Source organism: Polychytrium aggregatum, assembly GCF_025602895.1.
Source record: "Polychytrium aggregatum strain JEL109 chromosome Unknown BJ171scaffold_18, whole genome shotgun sequence".
Lineage (NCBI taxonomy): Eukaryota > Fungi > Chytridiomycota > Chytridiomycetes > Polychytriales > Polychytrium > Polychytrium aggregatum.
In genome coordinates this window covers 513745-531497 of record NW_026516220.1, presented here as the reverse complement: position 1 = coordinate 531497, position 17753 = coordinate 513745, and the positions used below count along the sequence as shown (strand labels likewise).

Here is a 17753-nt window from a genome sequence, read left to right as displayed (position 1 = left end):
GTCCACAGACCGTGCATGGCTCTGCTGGTCAACCTGCACGCCGCGGCCATGTTCTTGGCTGCGTTGATGTCGCGACGTTGGGGTGAGAGTGCATCGAGCCGACGGACTGTGGCTCATCAACGACAACCACCGCGTTCCTGGGCAAAAGAAAGACAAAAGAAAGAAAGCAGCCGCAAATCGACAGCATATTCGGGGTGTCCCGTTTCCATTTGTGGGCACGGCAGGGCCGATGCCGACACAGCAGGGCCGGGTGCGACAGGGGAGGGCGCGGGAAGAAGAAAGGCGGTGCCCAAGGAATGCGCACCGCCATGGAAACGGCCGCGGACCGCTGGAGCCGGGGGGTGGCGGGACAAGGGCGCTGTGTATGAGTCTGCTTGTGCTGCAGTCCGCCACTGTGCCTGTGGGCCTGCCGAGCCGCTCGTCGGTCTCTGGCGACGCGTCGATGCTGCGGCAAATGTCGCACGGAAATGTCGCACAGCATGGCAGCAGAGACAACGGCAACGCAGTGTACCGCTCGCCAGCTGCAGCCGCGCCGCTATTCAAACAGCGGCACCGCCGTTCAAACCGACTTTGCGTCGCCAAAACCCAAACCGCCAATTTTTTTCGGTCTCCTTTGGATGGCTCCTTCTTGCCTCCTTCTTGCCTCGTTCTTGCCTCGTTCTTGCCTCGTTCTGGCCTCCTCCTCGCGACTTGCCTATCGTTCGACTTGCTCGATCGCATCTCCTCTGCGGCCTTCCCCACCCAGGTGTGAGTGCCGCAGATCCCGCTGCTGGACCTGCGCACCGTCGTTGCCTGCACAGCGTCCCCATCCCGTCTCTCCCCTCTCGCACTGGTTCACCAACTCTGTCCATCGACTGTCCATCCATCCGTCCCCCTCGCCTCCTCGTCTTCCTTTCCTCTCTCCCAATCTCACCCTGACCCCTTGGTCTGTGTCTCGTCCAGTCCCTGTATCTAGCTTCTGCGTTTCCCCAGGCTCGGCAGCTCCTCGGCAACCCCCAGGCAACTCCGAGACGACTTTCCTACTCTCGTCGACTCAGTTCCGGATCCTGCACCCGCTTTTGCCCTGAACACTCAGCTCGTCTCAACCATGACCAAAAGCGCTCGGAACTCGACTCTTGTTCTGCTGAGGCCCAGGTGCGGCCCCATCATCGCCGCACATCCATCGGCGATTCCACCGCCTAAATCTGCTTCTCTATCGGCGCTCACCCCCAACATCTCCGCCCGTCCCATCTTTTGCAGCCAAACCGATGACTACGACCTGACTCTCGGCATATTTGTGGTACGATGCGTCGTCCATGCCCACCGAGCTTGCCGGCCAGTCTCCCATTTCGAGGCCGCCATTCGTTCTTGGCATATCGCAGCGGGCCCATCCACGATCCAGCGGCACGCCTTTGCCTCTGCTCCAGCGGCCTGCGAACCGGCTGAGCCGCTCGCTCTGGCCCAGCCGTCACTCCGTCTCACACGCACTTTCTCGTTTTTCTTGGCACCTGCTTCAAAGACCCGGTTCCACACCATCAAGGGCAACCTGATCGAGTTCAGCTATCCTGAAACCTACGATTTTCATCACGTCGAGTATTCGAGTCTGCCGAGCGGCTCGCATCTGATCCGACGAGACGTTGTGTAAGCTCGCATGCAACCTTCAGGCCCCATGCCATCTCAACCCAGTGTCGGGCTTGTCGCATTCGCTCTTGTCCTTCCTCAACATCGTCGGCCGCCTTCCTCCTTCGAGGCAGCCCGAGCAGCGTCTTTCAGCACACCTCGCCTTCGAGTGCTCACTGCTTCACCCTCGTGTCCAGGTACTTTGCCCATGGCACCAACTTTGGCATCGCTGTTATCGAAAAGCTCGACGTCGAGGAGGATTCGCCAGTGAGCGAGCGTGAGCGAGGATCAAGAACCAAGGCTATCGGCATCATCGGCTCATCCTACGACTCGCTGCATCGACACATTCCCTTTTTGTCCGCTCAAGTCTCGTAAGTTGACACTCCTTGCCACCTGTGCAATCGAGTCAGCTCTGGGTCGCCGGTACTGGCTTGTCTCGTATCACTGCCATGGCTGGAGTTTCTACGATTGCTGCCACTGCTGCCATCACCCACATCACCGTCGAGATGGCTGCTGGCGTCTTTACTGCACACAATCCTGCGCTGATGCTGACCTACTTGCGTTCTCTGCAGTCTCTTTGTACAAAACCGGGGATCGGTCGACGATCTCAGAGCCTATTTGAAGGAGCAGCAGCGACAGAGCCTATCAATGGCAACTGTCCCGTTCGCTGACTCGATCGGACTCCCTTACCTCAACTCGAACCATCCGCTCGTTCACTTTGTCAAGTTTGTCCAGTACTTTGGCAGCAGCATCTTTGTCATCTGGAAATACGTACGTGTGCATCGCCTGGCGGAGGTCCCCTTTGCACGAATATCCTGGCTAGAATGCAGCTCGCATCTTGCTTTCACTGACGCCATACTCATTGCTGTTTGCTTTGACTCCACCGTTAGGCTCTACTACAGAAGCGTATCTTGTTCCATTCTATGCCTCCTGTCGAGCACCTGGTTAATCATGGTCAGTATCCTTGCTTGTGTGGGCGCACCCGCATGTTGAGGCGCTCCTGAGCCGACCTCCATCAGCCACGCTTGTTTCCATCCGCTGTTTCAGTCGCCCTGTGATGTCGGCTCGGTTGTGCATTTGTATTACCGCATCGGCCGCGGTCCGCAAATCCTCGCAGCAGCTGTTACCGTCTCTGATCGCTGATCATCCCATTCCCTCGCCTGTAACTGACTCCTACTCGCCAACATATGCCCATGCAGTCTTGTTCACCAAACTTCTGACGCTCAACTCCATACCGAGCTTGGATATCCGAATGAATCCGCTTTTTTACGTTACGCTCGTCGATGTGGACAAGCTCGCCCAGTCGAATTCGTATTGTGCCTGTGAGTTGTACGGCATGCGTCCTCATGCGCCACCTGGCAGCATAGTTCTCGTGTGACTCACTCGAATGTCCTTCTCCCAGGCACAACCGACGCTATCTTGGAGACAAAGTCGCACCTGTACGATGTCTTCATCAATAGCCAGCAGTTTGTCTACTCGAACATTCCTGCCCCGATTGTTATTCCTGCGCCGGTGCCGTCACCGTCACCGACGCCACTGCCTGCGAACATCTCGCCCGCGACAGCATCTGGAAATATTTCAGGCTCCTCGAAACCGCGGTTTTTGCGCTTCAGCGGCTCGATCGGGTCGCTGACGAACGGTGTCAAAGAAAAGCTGACCAACACCCTGTCGCAAGGCTCAAAATCGGAACAAGCTCTGGATTACACCCTGTCACGCACGAGCTCACAGTCGCAGCTTTCACGAGATGCATCCACAGTACCAGGAGCACCAGGAGCACCAGCAACAGCGACAACGGCGGCAGCAGGGCCAGCACTGGCTGTCAGCGGGGCCGCCTTTGGTCCCTCGAGCAGTTCACTGAATCCATCATCTCCTCCGGGATCTCCGAACCTGAATCGCGCAAGTCCAAAGCTGCGGAAGTATTCGCCCAGCGAATACGACAAGCGAAGGTTTGAAGATCTGGAAAAGATCATCCAGGATACCCGAGCCGAGTACGAAGCCTCGGAGAAACGACTGGCGGGCCGTGTCTCCGATGACGAAACATACTCAATCGACAGCGTGGAGATCAAAACCGCTGTCAAACTGATGCAGTACGTTGACGATGCACGACGCCGCCACCGCAATCACCCGCTTTGCTATTCTCCAGCTTGAAGTCGTGTCTAACTCTGCCTTTCTCGACATATCTTCCCGTTCTCTTCCTGCCACGTCCGCCCTCAATCTTCTCAATTCACTCGCACAACAACCATGCGTTGCCAACACAATCCATCATCATCCAACACGGCCCATCTGTCGACCCAAAGATACTTTCAATATCTCAACACTCACATCTTTGGAACGCTCGAGGAAATATCCCAGTCGAGCACGCCCCACCTGGACGTCTCGCAGATCGGTGTGATCATCGGTCTCGATCCGATCCAGGACATTGGCTTTTTCAAGGATCTGATCCGATTCTACGACTTCCGAGTCGAGATTGTCACCAAAGGCAGCGGGCAGTCGATCCTGAAAGCCTGGAACGGTGCCCTGAAAGCCATCCGCTCAGGCAAATGAGTCGCCATTTGTATTTCCAAAGTCAACGACACGGGCGGGCCAGATCCCCATTCCTTGTCTTTCCTCACCCTTCCTCCAATCGTTATACTGCCTCTCTTCTCCGTTGCCACACTGCACAAGAGTGCCTTCCTCTTGGCTCCCTCTCTTTCCTTTGCTCCAACCCCCACTTCGTTGGCTCCGGGCTGCCGTACAAAGGCACTCATAATTTAGATACGGCCGACTTTTGAAATCAGCGACAATCGTCTTCCTCCACCCCCCCCCACACCCACAAGTCCTTCCCCTCTGCTCACTCCGCCTCGCCCACCATCCGCACAATATATACACATATATAGCAGCTATAGAGGAAGCAGAAACAGCCAAAGGCAACACCCATGATGTGGCCTGCTTCATCATCATCCATAGCAATATCGCCTGCTTGCACGTCCCGAATCGGTTGATGCGCCGCATCCCTGGACATCCGATATCCGCGACTGTACACTGGCGCTAGGACTATTTCAAGAGCAGAGATGCGATGATTGTTGGTAATCTTTTGTTTCTGTCATTCCTGGGTAGTTACGAGACGCCTTGGCATAGAATTGGGCGAAGGTATGGAGGGGATGGTTGGAGGGGAGAGGTGCAGCTCTCTGCACCAAGCGCAAACAATCCATGCCATCGGATACATCAGATACACAACATGCAATCAGATACATCAGATACATCAGATGATATGAAGCAAACTTGGGGCCCCTGTTGCCTCTCCCCTCTCCCACCACCACGATCGACTCTGCTGGCTTCACACAAAGAGGTCCTTTGCACTCCGAGCCGACCGTCCGCTCCACGGCCGAGCTTTCTTGGCGCCGTCGCCGCTCTCGGCCTGCTCCTTCGCGATGGATCGGAAGAGGTCAATCTCGACCATGATGGCATCAGCCGGCGGCACTGGTGTGGTCGCATCAGGACCAACCGCAGGTACGACTCCGTCAGCCACGGCGGTGGCGCCATCGGCGGGAGCATGGGTCTGCCCGACATTGAACAGCGACTCGTTGTCTGAATCGATGCCGATGTCGAAGGTGCTTGGGTCTGGGATCGCAGGATGGATCGACGAGCAGCACAGCAGATTGTGTGGAAGCCAGTAAAGACAGTCGAGTCAGTTCAGCGCGGCGGACATGGCAGCTCAATGGACACGGCGGCTCAATGGACATGACTGTTCGGGATGTTTGTCGATCCGAGCGCAGAGTAGCGGATCGCTTGGCTATCCAGGACACGGCGCCTTTCCACAAACACATGTACATCTCCATGGCATTTTCACCACCACCTCCATCGCGTGCGCACAAGCCAGGCCATCGTCCCGCAAACATACCATCCGACCGGCCCGTCGTCGCCAGGCCCATCCAATGCCCAAAGTAGTCGTCAAAGTCCAGGGCCCGACTCCACTTGAGCATGTCATCCCAGTTGTCAGTTTCCGTCTCGAGCTCGGCGATAGCGCTCAGCACATCGTACTCGTCCTTGAACTCGCGCACAGGAGTCATGCTGCGTCCTGGGGGCAGCTTGAGGGGCTGTGATGCGGTCGATTCAGCGTGCTCGTAAGAGACTCCAGGGACTGTCTGCAGGCTATCTCTCTTCTCCTCTGCAGCAGCAGCCAGCGCTGCAGCAGCTACGGCGGCAGGGGGCTGTGCCTTGTTTGTCTCGGCTTGGTCAAGCACAATATGTCGCCCCTCCTGGTACCTAGCCGAGCGACATCGTCGTCGCAACGAATGTGGGAACGAAACGATAATGATGTCATTACATGCCATCGCCTGGCCTGAAGCTCAGCAAAGCAAAGTCGCATCGCATTGTCATCCTTGAAACTGTCGAATGGATGGCGGCGCACTACCCACGACCGCTGAACGGTCTCGCTTGCATTCTGCCTTCCCCAATGCACTCAATGCGCCTAATGCACATAGTATTCTGACTCACATTTTTTGCAGCCACTTGAGCCTCTTGAGCTTCTTTTCCTTGGCAAGCTCGTCTCGGCGCTTGAGCTTCAGGTGGTGGAACGGAACCTTGACTTCGGATGTGGTAATGGTGATGGGATCGAAGGGATTTGTCCAGGTCTGTTTCCATGATCACAACGTCCCACATCTTTGTAAGTCGGCGTGCAGATGGAGCATGGACAACGATACGTTGCATAGACATGAGACGTTGCATCCCCAAGGACGGCCCAGATCGCACTTACTGCATCCGAGACACATCGCCAGCCATTGTTTTCGTGGCGCACATACCATCCTAGGGAAACCCAGATGCTGAGGTGTCAACTGATATCCCGATAGCCATCAATTGATCCTCTGATGCGGTGCAAGACACGAAACGAACTGCCACGCAGGACGCCGAGTCCACTTCCTCAACAGCCAACTCCTCAAGCTTCCTTAAACCCAAGGGCGGCACAGTACACTCACCATCTGTGTGCGGCTGATCAATCTTTTTGTTGTTGCAAAACAGGTCTTTGGGAAGGGGCTGTTTGTTTCGCTGTTGCGTGTAGTCGCGGGGACTGAAGGCATTCATGTCGATCATGTTGTTGTGGATGAATATCTTGTAGTATATCTTTGGTGGGAAGCTGCTCTGCTCCAGTTCAACGCCAAGAGAGAGGACAACGGCGGCGTCAGCTATAATAAGCCCACTTGGATCCTGGCTTGCTCACACTCCGTCCCGGCCAGGATGGAAAGAGAAGGGGGGGGGACGGAGATATCTCGAAGCTGCCGCCGGCCTTCGCTGTGTCACTCTCGTTTTGATCTCGATCGAGGGCTGATAGTATGGTGGTGCTGGGCGACCTTACCCCGCCGAGCCGAAAGCGCACATGAATACCCGAGGCTCCGTCGATGAGAGCGGCTTCCTTTGGATTGATGAACTTGAGCAGCTTTCGGGGATCCCCGCGCTCACGGAACTTGATCAAGTCTCTGTAAAAGTGGTAAATCTTGATGTTCTGCAGTCACACCGTGGCAAGACAGCGACCCACCCCCCCATCAACCCAAACGAGTCAGCGAGTCTGGATGTAATCCAAGAGTAGCGGCGACAGCGTAGAGAGCATCGACCGGCTCAATCCAAGAGCCAGTCCGCAGTTCAAACAGCAGCAACATTCGAGCCGCACCACCGTCCAGAACTCTGGACCGAATACGGAGCAACAACGAGATGGACGCACATAGTAACTCTTCCATAGCTGCTGGATCTTCTTTGCCGCTTGGTCCCAAAGACTGTAACTACCGGCGAGACGCTCATTCTTCTTGGCATTGGTCCAGAGGACCTCCATCCCTTTGCGCTGCTCTTCCAGGGTCTGAGGTCATTGTATCGAGGTGGTTACATCAACACATTGCGAAAGCAGAATCGATGCCAGGATGTCAGCTCAGCAGAGGCAGATCCAGGAAGAGGAATAAGATCCAGGAAGAGGGAGAGGAGGGTGTCGCCTAGGGTTATGAAGGCGACTATAGGGGACACCTTCCAGGGCTGGTCTATTCCTCTCACCTTGAGCCGTAGCTGGATCCATGTGCGGCGGGTGACCCACATGCGAAAGTATGCTTGGATGAATGCCGCACAGAAGAACGGAAACGTAGGCGGAGGCCGACACAGCTTTTCAAAGAACGAGCAGTATCGTTTGTACTTGGCCAACAGCCGTTCCTGTTGGCCGTTGATGCAGAGAGCGCTTGTGGTAAGCAAATGCCGTTTGGCAGTGGAATGTGCAAAGGACGGTGGCTTTCGGGCGGCAATGTGCGTATGAGCACTGCTGCCCTATCATCTTTGACCCTGGGCCCCCTCTTGATGCTCGCTCATGCACAGACGGGAACCAGACCTGAACCGATAGATCGGATATGCTTGGGAGCGTGATGCACTGGAGATTCGAGCCGCCGCTGCCGACAGACCGCTGCGACATGCGGTAGCATACGACGGCCAGGTACTTGCGGCGGGTCAGCCAGCCCTTGAAGCAGCTCTGTATTATGACCGCAGCGGCCGAGCGGGCGAGTTGCTCAAACACGGCTTCCTCTTCTCGTGCCTTGACCTCAGCGGGAGTGCGGCAGGTTCGCCGGCGGCTGTTTTCGGGCGGAATGGGTCTGGGAACATTCTTGGCTGGGTCGTCTGAGGGCTCGAGCGACATGCGGCGGACCGCACGCTGCGGTTGCGTATGGTTGGTCGCCAGCGAGCAGCGGCATAGAGCAACAGAGCAATAGAGGAATAGAGCAAGACCCGGCAGCGTGAGAAACGCTTCGGCGTGGATGGCACTCGCTGCACTCTCACCCGTCCTCGCTTGCGTACCATGCGGGACGCCTTGGAGACACGGAGAAGCTGCTCATTTCTGTCGTTGGGAAACTCGATCCGCTCCAGAAGCTCCAGCGGATCAAAGCCCCACAGCTGGACGGCAGGCGCCGGGTTGCCGGCCGTGACCGCCGTCGAGGTCTCGGTGTCTTTGGTGAAGCTGAGGATAACCATGTGGCCAACGGGCAGGCGGGCGGGCGGGTTGACGGTCGCTCGAGCAACCTCCTGCGACAAGCAGCAAGGGCAGGAACGACAGAATCGGCCGATGCAAATTCGCCCCTCCGAGGAATGCCGGACAGCGCCCAGTCGATCGAGGGGGCGAGGCAGGCGATCGAGGGGGCGAGAGGCAGCCGTCGCCAATCGAGGTTCATGTGTTCTTGGGCGACGTCATCGGATGGGAGGACTCGGTGCTGGATTGGAAAGGGCAATAGGGAAACACTGTGGGCCAGAATGCAGACATCCACATCCTCGCTGATATGCTGTCTCTGTTCCTCGAGATGCGGGTGATGCAGGCTTTGCGATCATGGAGTCGGAATGCCATTGATACCGCTCCTGGACACACCCGCTTGCACCAACCGGGGATATCGGTGCGTAATAGCATCACAGCGCAGAAGCGTAGTCGTCGGAGGATCGATGGATTATTGTGTGTATTTCCCAACCAACCGACAGTCTTCCGGTCCATTTTGTGAACGACGTCGCTGCTGGCGGATTGGTTGGTTGGTTGGCCCAGTGTTTGTCGCTGGCATATGCACACGCACGTTCTTTGGCCCTCTCCCTCCCTCTTCCTCTTCCTCTCACTTGGACACAGACTCATTTCCATCCATGTACTCAACACAGACAACAAAGATCAAATACAGGCCCAAGAAAGAAAAACATGCTGAGAAGGAACAACACAAGACTTGAAGTGGAATGCGAAGCGAATGAGGGCCGCAACCGGAGGCGGATGCAGCGTGCTTGATTGGAACTCAACGGGATCAAACCATTGAATGCCGCCGTGCGTGAGTTGCCGGGGTGATGAGGGCTTTAGGATCGTTCACCACGCAGGCGGCGAGCTGTGCAGAGCATAGACAAACGAGATGAGACGGATGAGACGGCGAGACTACAACATTCAGAGCGGAGGGCGGCCAGATGCAGACGAGCCAGAGCCAGAGCCAGAGCCAGAGCCAGAGCCAGAGCGCCCAGGCGCTGTCACACTTACCGAGCTGCATATCCTTGGGCTGGATGGTGACACGCTTGGCGTGGATAGCGGCGAGGTTGGTGTCTTCAAAGAGACCGACGAGGTAGGCCTCGGCGGCTTCCTGCAGGGCGCCGATGGCGGACGACTGGAATCGCAGATCGGTCTTGAAGTCCTGGGCAATCTCACGGACGAGGCGCTGGAAGGGGAGCTTGCGGATCAGCAGCTCAGTGCTCTGTGTGGGTGAGAGAGGGGGGGATCCGGCATCACGGGGACAGAATGCGTTAGCGGCCTGTCGCGGGGGGGGGGAGTCGGGTTGACAGACGACTGCCCCTTTGCTCTGCTCGATCGGGCCTCTCGTCTCGGGCTTTGCCGCTTGCCACGCATCCGGGACATGAGAGTCGCTGGCGAGAGGGACAGCCACGACAAGAGGGGGGGGGCTGCTTTGCCGCTCAATCACCCCGGCCGCACACGGCAGTACCTTCTGGAATCTTCGGATTTCACGGAGAGCGACGGTACCAGGGCGGTAACGATGGGGCTTCTTGACTCCACCAGTGGTGGGGGCAGACTTGCGGGCGGCCTTGGTGGCCAGCTGCTTGCGGGGAGCCTTGCCACCGGTGGACTTGCGGGCGGTTTGCTTGGTACGGGCCCTGTATTGACATTCACGCAAGCGTCGCAGTCGGGAGGTTGATGAAAGGCGCAAAAAAAAGCGAAGGCGAAAATGAAACAGAAGCGGGAAGACCCAAAACCAACGTTACTATCGGGCCGATCACACAACCAGGGCTCTGCGGATGGTCGAGCGTCGACGGCGATCTGAACACACTGGCACCTTCGCACGCAGCCTCCTCGCGTTCGCTGTCTGGGGCCGGAGGTGGTCACTGCCAGCGGGCCAGTCCTCGGCTCTGCCAACCCCCACCCCATTTCAACCACGCCAACGAAAGAAGCCCAGGGACCATTCGCCGCCCGGGACAGCAGGGTGTGCAGCACACGGCGCCCCGCAGCACTGCGTCTCTTGGGCAGATCCGCCGCAGACGGCAGGCGAGACTCAAAACGTACATGATTCGCGGTTGGAGAGCCGGAGAGAGGCGGAGGGAACAGGCGAAGAAGAACGAAAAGGGAACGAGGGACGAGCGCTGTTTCGGGGCCGAGGCGGGCGCCGTGGCTTTTATATGCCTGGAGGGCGGCGGCCCCATTGGTGGGCGGGCGGGCGCTTGTCCGACACAGCCGCGCGGGCAGATGGACGGATGGACAGGCGTGTGGGAACGGGGCCTTTGGACTGGGGGGCAGCGAGGCAGATCGGTCGTGCGGGCTATTCACTTGGCTCCCTGCTGGTGGGACAGCAGCTCCTCTGGTTATTCGCCGCGGCACCGCAGCAGCCCAGGTGCAGCCCAGGTGGCAGTCTCGTGGGCGGTTTCAGAGGTGTTCGCGGAGGTGTTCGCAGAGGTGGTGATGGGGCTCACTCCAGCGGATGCTCTTCTCCTCGCCAACGAGACAAGCATGCTGCCCCATCAGACAATTCAATGGAGCACTCCGCTCTTCGAGACGAGCTTCGATAGTTCAGGTGGATTGTGTTCGTAGAGTTGCCGCAGCAAACATCATCAATGCCCGTGCTACAGCGCAGGGCTGGGAGCGCATCCACACCCGCTCACTGTGTGCGCACAAGCTGCTTGATCAAGTCGACATAGAAGGAGACGCCCTCCAGGAAGGTGTTCTCGTTGAGGAATTCATCGTGGTCGTGGAGGAGAATCGGGGTGTTGCGGATGGGGCTGATACCCAAAGCTGGCAGGCCGATTGCGCGGAGGAACCGCGAGTCTTTTGCAGCCAGTGGTTTTGGTCCGTGGGGAAGGGAATCGAGAGTGAGAAACAGACCGACTTCGCCACCAAGACACCATTGCTCACCCACCTGTGCCGGCCGGGAACACCTCGGGCTCAAGCTTGACGGACCTGAATGTGGGCAGCCCGGTTAGACGACGAGGAATCACCTGACTACCTGATGTTGCATATCGCAGCCGAGCGTAGTGACCGGATATGCTCTCCACCTACCGCTGCGACGCGACGGCACTCAGCACATTCCACCACTTGTTGGAGGAATCCGCAGCAGTCGATCCTGAGAAATCTGGCATCATGCCTGTAAGCTCGATCCTGGAGACACAGATCCGACCGAGATGAGAGATACGGACAGCGTGGATTCGGGCTGACGCAGAAGGTTTGGCTTACTCTTCTTCGTCGCACCAGCCGCGGATGAGCTTCTTGAACTCGACAAGGTTGACTGTGGGAGCGACACGCACATCGACGGCTGGGAGGGAGCAAGTGTCAGCGAACCACCGTCCGCGGAGCGGCGCCACAGTCTCTCAGTCTCTCTTGTGGATGCATCGACGCAACTGCCCAGTAAATCTCGGATTGGGCTGGCAGACCCGCAACAGATATCAAGGACCTGGCCGGTCCAGCATGGCAGCAAGTAACGCAAACTAGTGGTACTCACATGCTTTGGCCACCTCGGGCACAACATTGGCCTGAGATACGCATTGGCGGGTGATGACCAAAGTGAGTACGCAGTTCAGGAGCAGCACGGTCCAACCAAACAGACAAACTGCGACTTAGAAGCCTCGCAGGAGATCTGTGGCTGCATTCCCGGCTTGATTCACAGCAACACCACAAGCCCGTCTCTTGTCTTACTTGAACGCCAGCCTGTTGTGATGGGGGGAGGGTGTATGTGGCGCAGAGTTAGTGAGGCAGCCATGCCGTTGAGCAGACGACAACGCTCGCGGCCCCCACTGTCAAATGTGCCAGCCGACTTTATGGACGGAACACTCTCGCCGCCGATCTATGCGGTAATACGATTGCATATTTACATTGAGCATCGTGACGTTCACGCTGGTCACATCTCCGAGGGTGTACTTGCTGCCATCGAGCTTGAGACCAAGGGCCAGGCGGCGCTGCTCAGACTCGCGGAGAGCAAGGAACTTGTTGAGGACACGGATCTGATGGTGTGCAGAGTGGTTGGACGACGACGACGACGACACATGAATGCCTTCTCCCGGCATGTCGTCGATGACTCTGGGTTGCGAGTCGATCATACCAGGCGGGCGGTGGCATTGGGCTCGATGAACTGGGAACCATGGCCGGCAGAGCCTTTGGCGGTGAGCGTGATCCACCAGGGCGTGCGCTCGCTGTAGAAGACCTTGTACGCATCATCAGGATGCGAGATGCCTGGCAACGATCCGTTCGAGGGCATGTGTCAGATGAGTACTCGCCGACTCGGATGGGTTGCGGATGCACTTCAGATGTATATCCGAGCCTGGTGGGAGTCTTACCTTCATCCAGGGCAAAGTCGACATTGAGGGCCTTGAAGTCGGCGGTTTGGATAAAGGCCTTCATGCCGTCGGTGCCTCCGATCTCCTCGTCAGGCACGAAGGACGAGTGTACTAGTAGAAGCGAGGGTGCGATGGGCCGCATATGAGAGCTCAGTCCGATGCATCCGCAACGATCTGCCGCCATGTTCTGTTCGAGTGTCGAGATCGATTCTTGGCGATATACGATGACGGCCGAGGCAGATGCAATTTCGTACGCTATCATCTCATAGCCAGCAAGCGCTGCCATCGAGCTACCTGTTCTCACTGGGACGACACCCTGCGACTTGAGGATGCGGATGGCTTCGAGGTATCCAATGCCAACACACTTCATGTCTTGAGAACCACGAGCGACGATATCGCCATTCGGGAGCTTGGTGGCGGCAAAGGGATCCTGGGTCCATCTGGCCTATTTACGAGCACGCCGCGGGAAAGTAGGATCAGGATCAGGACCATTGATGGCGAGAGGCGGAAGGTCATGCAGAGGCTGTGTTGGAGAACAGCAGCAGCGAGACCAGACATGGCAGACATATGTTGCATATACATACTCGGCTGACAGGCACTACATCGGTGTGCGAGTTGAGGAGTATGGCTCCAAGGGTAGGATCAGAGCCACGCCAGGTCAGGACAACAACGGGCTGGAAGAGGCAGGCGGGGCGTGAGTCTCCAGAAACAGCAGGAATAGACAGCCAGCGGTTCAGCCAGCGGTATGACAACAGAGGCGGCAGCATCCGAAGCGAGTCCGGCTGCAGCAGAGAAGACTGATCCCACCTTGCCAGCGACGGGCTCGTACGCAGCATACTCGAGGCCAAGCTCCTCGGCATAGCCCTTGAGGAAAGCGGCACAGCCGGCATAGTCCGGCTTGGGCTGCATGGTGTTGACTCGGAGATACTCCCTGAAGCGGGTGACGGCGATGTTTTCCTCGGCCATGATGGAAACGGGCAGATGCGATGGGCAGATGGACAGATGGACAGATGGGCAGATGCAGAGGCAGGGGAAGCAGACAGGATGAGGGCAGCAGCGCGGCGCCAACATCCCGGCATTCGGGTTGGGCGATGACGTCAGCGGCGGTGGCGCGGCGAGTCCATGAGACTCTCAACGCCGTCAATGCCAGTGCCATGGTCTCCTGTGGGGCCAGTGCAATCGATGACCGACGCCGCCCTTCGCCATGCTATCGATGATGATGCGCGGCTCTGTGGTGGAGTTTGGTATATTGAGCCGGATGAATACAGCCCAGTCGAGTCCAGCCCGGCTCGACGAGGTGCTGCGATAGCAAGACCAAAGTGGAAACAGTGGTGCTCTGTGCTCTCTCATGTCCACTCCCCGACATCGTGCGCATCGCACCCAGCTTCCCGTCAGAGCACCACGCCGGGGACGAGGCAGTAGTCCGCCGCCTGCGTGCGCTCGATCCGCTCTGCAAAGACTCGGGCCGCAGCCTGCATTGTGCCATCGTGGGCGTCTCCTTGCTGTGCCGCCTCGTCGAGCCTGGACAGGAGATGACCTGCAATAAACGGCCACTGCTGAGGTTTCAGATCCGCCAAACCAGGCAAGTGCTCGCTCAGTCGGTCTCTCAGTGTCTGCATTGTTTCGATAAAGATTCGATGGATTCCCAGGAGATTCAGTCCGACGGCGTGGCTGACGTGCTGCTCGTGATAGGAGAGGTTGGCTACGCCCTTCAGGAGATCGACAGGCGTGCGTTCGGTTTTGTTCATAGAGGTGCTCCTTCGTCCGGGTGCTCGCGGCTGTGGGGCGTCGGCGAGCCGAGCCCACTCCATGATGCGGTCCATGGTCGCGGGAGCGAGCCCGTCTTTCTCTTCAAACACCGTGTGGAGGAGCGACTCGTCCTGAATACCGCGGCCGTGTCGATGAAACTCCAGCGTTCGTCGCGGCCCTTTTGCAGATCCATCCTTGCGCCTCCGGACCGGGTCTCGGGCAAAGCTTTCGATGCGCACCCCAAGAGACAGCGCAAAGCTCTTGAGAAAGTCCGTGGTCGGCACCTTGCCGTTGAAGATGCGCCGCGAGTGCAGCTCCATCAGCGAGTCCAGCAACGGCCAGTCCAGACTCAGGTACCCGCGGCGGCGCAGCGCATTGTATATATGGCTGATGGCGACAAAAAACCCTGCTTGGTTGATGATCTGAATGCCGATGTGGTGGACCGAAAACATCACCTTGTACATACACGCCCCGCAGAGCCACGGATTGCGCTCAAAGATCTCGTGGCTTCGGATCGGAATGCCGCCAAGCTCGGCTATGTGCTTGCGCTTGTGCTCGAAGACCAGGTCGACAGCGAGCCCGCGGCGGAGGCTCTCCAGTATCGCCTTGATGTCCTTGTTGATGCTGCTGCTGTCCATGTAGGTATCGCCGTGCGCCAGCTGCCACTCTAGCTCGCTCTGGCAGCACCGTACAAACGAATACAGGGCCATCATGCACTGATGCGCTTGTCGGCGGTTTGTGTAGAGCGAAGTGAGGTAGGCTTGGGCCGAGAAAACAAGCCGCAGCGGAATTTCCTTGGACTGGATGAACGGCCGGACGAGCCCGACGACGGCGTCGTCACCGAAAAACTCGGTCGTCGCTCGGGCCAGAATCGCCCAGTCCGCCAGCTGAGTGCACAGGACGCTCTTGTCTTCGGCTCGTCGTTGTGCCGATGTCATGCGAGAGCGACGGGTCCGTGGATTGAAGGGGCCAAAGACGCCGGCCTTGGCCACCGGTAGAGTTCCTTCCTGGACAACGGCCGAGAAGCTCTTGAGAATGGTAAAGGTCGGCAGCATGATGACTTCTTCGACAAGACCGGCCTCGTCTTGCTCCTGCGCCGCAGCAAAGACATCGACGAAATCCTGGTAGCCCGTAAAGTGCGGAAACTGCTGCCGCAGCTCGTCTTCCAGCTGGCTGATGACTGCAACTGCGACTGTTGTCACGAGCGAGGCCGTTACCAGATTGACCTTGCCCTGGGAGTGGTGCTCCCAGACAGAGTGAATGTAGAGCCGGATTTGGTGGACGTCGATCCAGAGACACCATGCCGCAAACATCCACTCGTGCATGTCGCCCGCGAGCCCGTATCCGTCAAGGTCGATGTCAGACGAATCGTCTGCGCCAGGCATGGTCCGTCCATCGAGCGAGGCATCCGGTTGGCTACCCTTGCGCTCCTTTGAGCTGCGGCCGTCGAAGCACTTGCCATCGCGACTGATGCGACTCGCTTGGTCATCATCCTCGATGTCCTCGTATTCTGGGTCGCCGTCGTCCTCTTCAAGCTGAGATGGGTGCCATTCAGATACCCGTTCTGGGCTCCACTCGCTGGAGACTTTTGGACTTGGAGCGGGCTCCTCAAGGGGATCAGCAGCGGGCACGACGCTTTCGTCCACCTGCAGCGCCGAGAATCGATTCTCAAAGTGGCACTCTGCCGAGACGGATCCGTTGGACTCGTGTTGATTCCGGCCGATTCCAGGGCTATTGGGCAGCATGGGCGAGTTGCGGAGAGTCCAGGAGTCGCCGCCGAGCTTCGAGAAAGACACTTGGAGGACGCTCAGAAAGTGCATGTGGGATTGGGTGCTCTGGTTGATCTCAGCCACTTCGGCGAGCTTGCCCTGGGCAGACAATCGCTCAGCGATTCTCGAGTAGAACTCGACAAACTGGAGCCGGCTCTGGATGATGCTATGGAAAATGGCGTATATGTTGTCGGGAATAGCCAGGATGCCCTCGTCGAGCCTGCCGGAAATGCTCTCGATCATCTGCGAGAATGCGGCGAGGGTGATCGAGTGGCTGCTGGGTGCTGGCGCTTCGGGACGAGGAGGAGGTTCATTCTTCATTTTGCCATTCCGACGGCTGTTTGTAGCTGTGCTGGAGCTGCGGTCGCGGGGTTGACTTGGCTTGGATCGAGGAGAATGGGCTGCCGACGTCGCCTCGATCCAGTGCACGAGCTGGGCAGTCTCCTGCTTGTACTTGCGGTACGAGAGCCGCATCGTTGGCGGGAGTCCCGAGGGCATGGCAGACGCTGGAAACGAGCGATGGAGCTGGGTGAGCGATGGAGGAAGGCGATGGAGACGAGCGACGGCGCAGAGATTGATGAGAGAGCAAGGCACGCCGGCCACAGCGCCGAGCTCCCCTTGGCTGCATCTCCCTCGTCTGCACGCACATCGCAATGAACCGCAACGTCTTCAAAATCCTGACGCTGGATGAGTACCGCCAGCTCTTCCCCGAGGGCCGCGCCGAGCCCTCCGCTTGGGCCGGCACCGATTTCGATCTGCACGACGGCTTCATCCACCTCTCGGCGCTTGCCCAGGTCCGCAACACGGCGAACCTGTTCTTCAAGACACACCCTTCCGTCAAGGTCCTCGAGATCGACTGGACCAAGATCCAGCACCAGACCCGATGGGAGTGCCCCGACTCGGGCTGCAGCCACGAGAGCTGCGGCGACCCTGCTCTGGATCGGCCTGAGCTTGTCTCGGGCTCGCGAGTCTATCCACATTGTTACGGCCCCGTAGAGCTGCCCACCGTCGTCCACGCCGTCCACGACTACCGGCAGATCGACGGCGTCTACCCCGAGCTTCTGTAGTCTCTGTCGAACACCCCATGCCTGTACCCATGACCATGCCTATGCCATGCCTATGCCATGTCCATGCCTGTGCCCATGTCCAGGACGATACTTGTCCCTGCCTGTGCTGCATCGGATCGCTGCCACGGTCCTCCCATAGCGCTCTGTGGGAGGGCTGTTTCTGGGTCGGCAGTAGCGGCAGGCAGCTTGAATTCCAAATACATCATTTGCCATTCGCTCCAGCTGCCATCTGCAGAGCCTCCGTCTTGCAGCATCCTGAGTGAGACAGCTGTGGGAAGCA

The 17753-nt window shown here is 58.1% G+C and overlaps 5 protein-coding genes across 5 annotated transcripts; 2 read left to right on the top strand and 3 right to left on the bottom strand.

Moving 5' to 3' along the window:
• The first annotated feature begins 652 nt into the window (after positions 1-652).
• BJ171DRAFT_599073 (uncharacterized protein) lies at positions 653-4476 on the top strand. The gene is made up of 10 exons (XM_053114889.1): positions 653-745; positions 943-1134; positions 1240-1279; positions 1499-1620; positions 1797-1970; positions 2172-2370; positions 2490-2553; positions 2799-2921; positions 3002-3686; positions 3897-4476. The coding sequence occupies exons 2-10, from the start codon at positions 1088-1090 to the stop codon at positions 4141-4143; spliced, it is 1701 nt and encodes a 566-aa protein (XP_052966744.1). The 5' UTR covers positions 653-745; positions 943-1087; the 3' UTR covers positions 4144-4476.
• Positions 4477-4662: 186 nt separating this feature from the next.
• On the bottom strand, positions 4663-8574 carry BJ171DRAFT_618777 (uncharacterized protein; the record flags this gene model as incomplete). Its single annotated transcript, XM_053115392.1, has 10 exons — positions 4663-5199; positions 5480-5844; positions 6076-6212; positions 6335-6384; positions 6555-6717; positions 6932-7078; positions 7295-7426; positions 7615-7767; positions 7940-8257; positions 8401-8574. 10 exons carry the CDS (start codon positions 8572-8574, stop codon positions 4916-4918), a joined length of 1923 nt encoding a protein of 640 aa, XP_052966743.1. The 3' UTR covers positions 4663-4915.
• Positions 8575-10775: 2201 nt separating this feature from the next.
• BJ171DRAFT_505046 (uncharacterized protein) lies at positions 10776-13909 on the bottom strand. The gene is made up of 12 exons (XM_053110996.1): positions 13696-13909; positions 13473-13562; positions 13183-13333; positions 12889-12999; positions 12654-12784; positions 12427-12555; positions 12251-12262; positions 12057-12087; positions 11792-11870; positions 11618-11716; positions 11478-11518; positions 10776-11386 (listed from the first exon to the last, which is right to left on the bottom strand). The coding sequence occupies exons 1-12, from the start codon at positions 13852-13854 to the stop codon at positions 11220-11222; spliced, it is 1200 nt and encodes a 399-aa protein (XP_052966742.1). The 5' UTR covers positions 13855-13909; the 3' UTR covers positions 10776-11219.
• A 207-nt stretch (positions 13910-14116) lies between these two features.
• On the bottom strand, positions 14117-17015 carry BJ171DRAFT_505045 (uncharacterized protein). The gene has a single exon (XM_053110995.1). The coding sequence runs from the start codon at positions 16902-16904 to the stop codon at positions 14280-14282; it is 2625 nt and encodes an 874-aa protein (XP_052966741.1). The 5' UTR covers positions 16905-17015; the 3' UTR covers positions 14117-14279.
• Positions 17016-17694, top strand: BJ171DRAFT_505043 (uncharacterized protein). Its single transcript, XM_053110994.1, has one exon. It carries the CDS (start codon positions 17060-17062, stop codon positions 17471-17473), a length of 414 nt encoding a protein of 137 aa, XP_052966740.1. The 5' UTR covers positions 17016-17059; the 3' UTR covers positions 17474-17694.
• The last annotated feature ends 59 nt before the right edge of the window (positions 17695-17753 follow it).

Bases quoted from the DNA above. Each gene is read 5' to 3' on its own strand.
- BJ171DRAFT_599073 (XM_053114889.1), top strand. From the start codon at position 1,088: ATGACCAAAAGCGCTCGGAACTCGACTCTTGTTCTGCTGAGGCCCAG. The intron at 1,135-1,239 runs GTGCGGCCCCAT...CATCTTTTGCAG, and splicing joins CTTGTTCTGCTGAGGCCCAG to CCAAACCGATGACTACGACC. The intron at 2,371-2,489 runs GTACGTGTGCAT...CTCCACCGTTAG, and splicing joins TCTTTGTCATCTGGAAATAC to GCTCTACTACAGAAGCGTAT.
- BJ171DRAFT_505046 (XM_053110996.1), bottom strand. From the start codon at position 13,854: ATGGCCGAGGAAAACATCGCCGTCACCCGCTTCAGGGAGTATCTCCGA. The intron at 13,334-13,472 runs GTATGTATATGC...GCTCGTAAATAG, and splicing joins ATGTAGTGCCTGTCAGCCGA to GCCAGATGGACCCAGGATCC. The intron at 11,387-11,477 runs GTGGGTGAGCAA...TGGCTGCAAAAG, and splicing joins GGTGTTCCCGGCCGGCACAG to ACTCGCGGTTCCTCCGCGCA.
- BJ171DRAFT_505045 (XM_053110995.1), bottom strand. From the start codon at position 16,904: ATGCCCTCGGGACTCCCGCCAACGATGCGGCTCTCGTACCGCAAGTAC.
- BJ171DRAFT_505043 (XM_053110994.1), top strand. From the start codon at position 17,060: ATGAACCGCAACGTCTTCAAAATCCTGACGCTGGATGAGTACCGCCAG.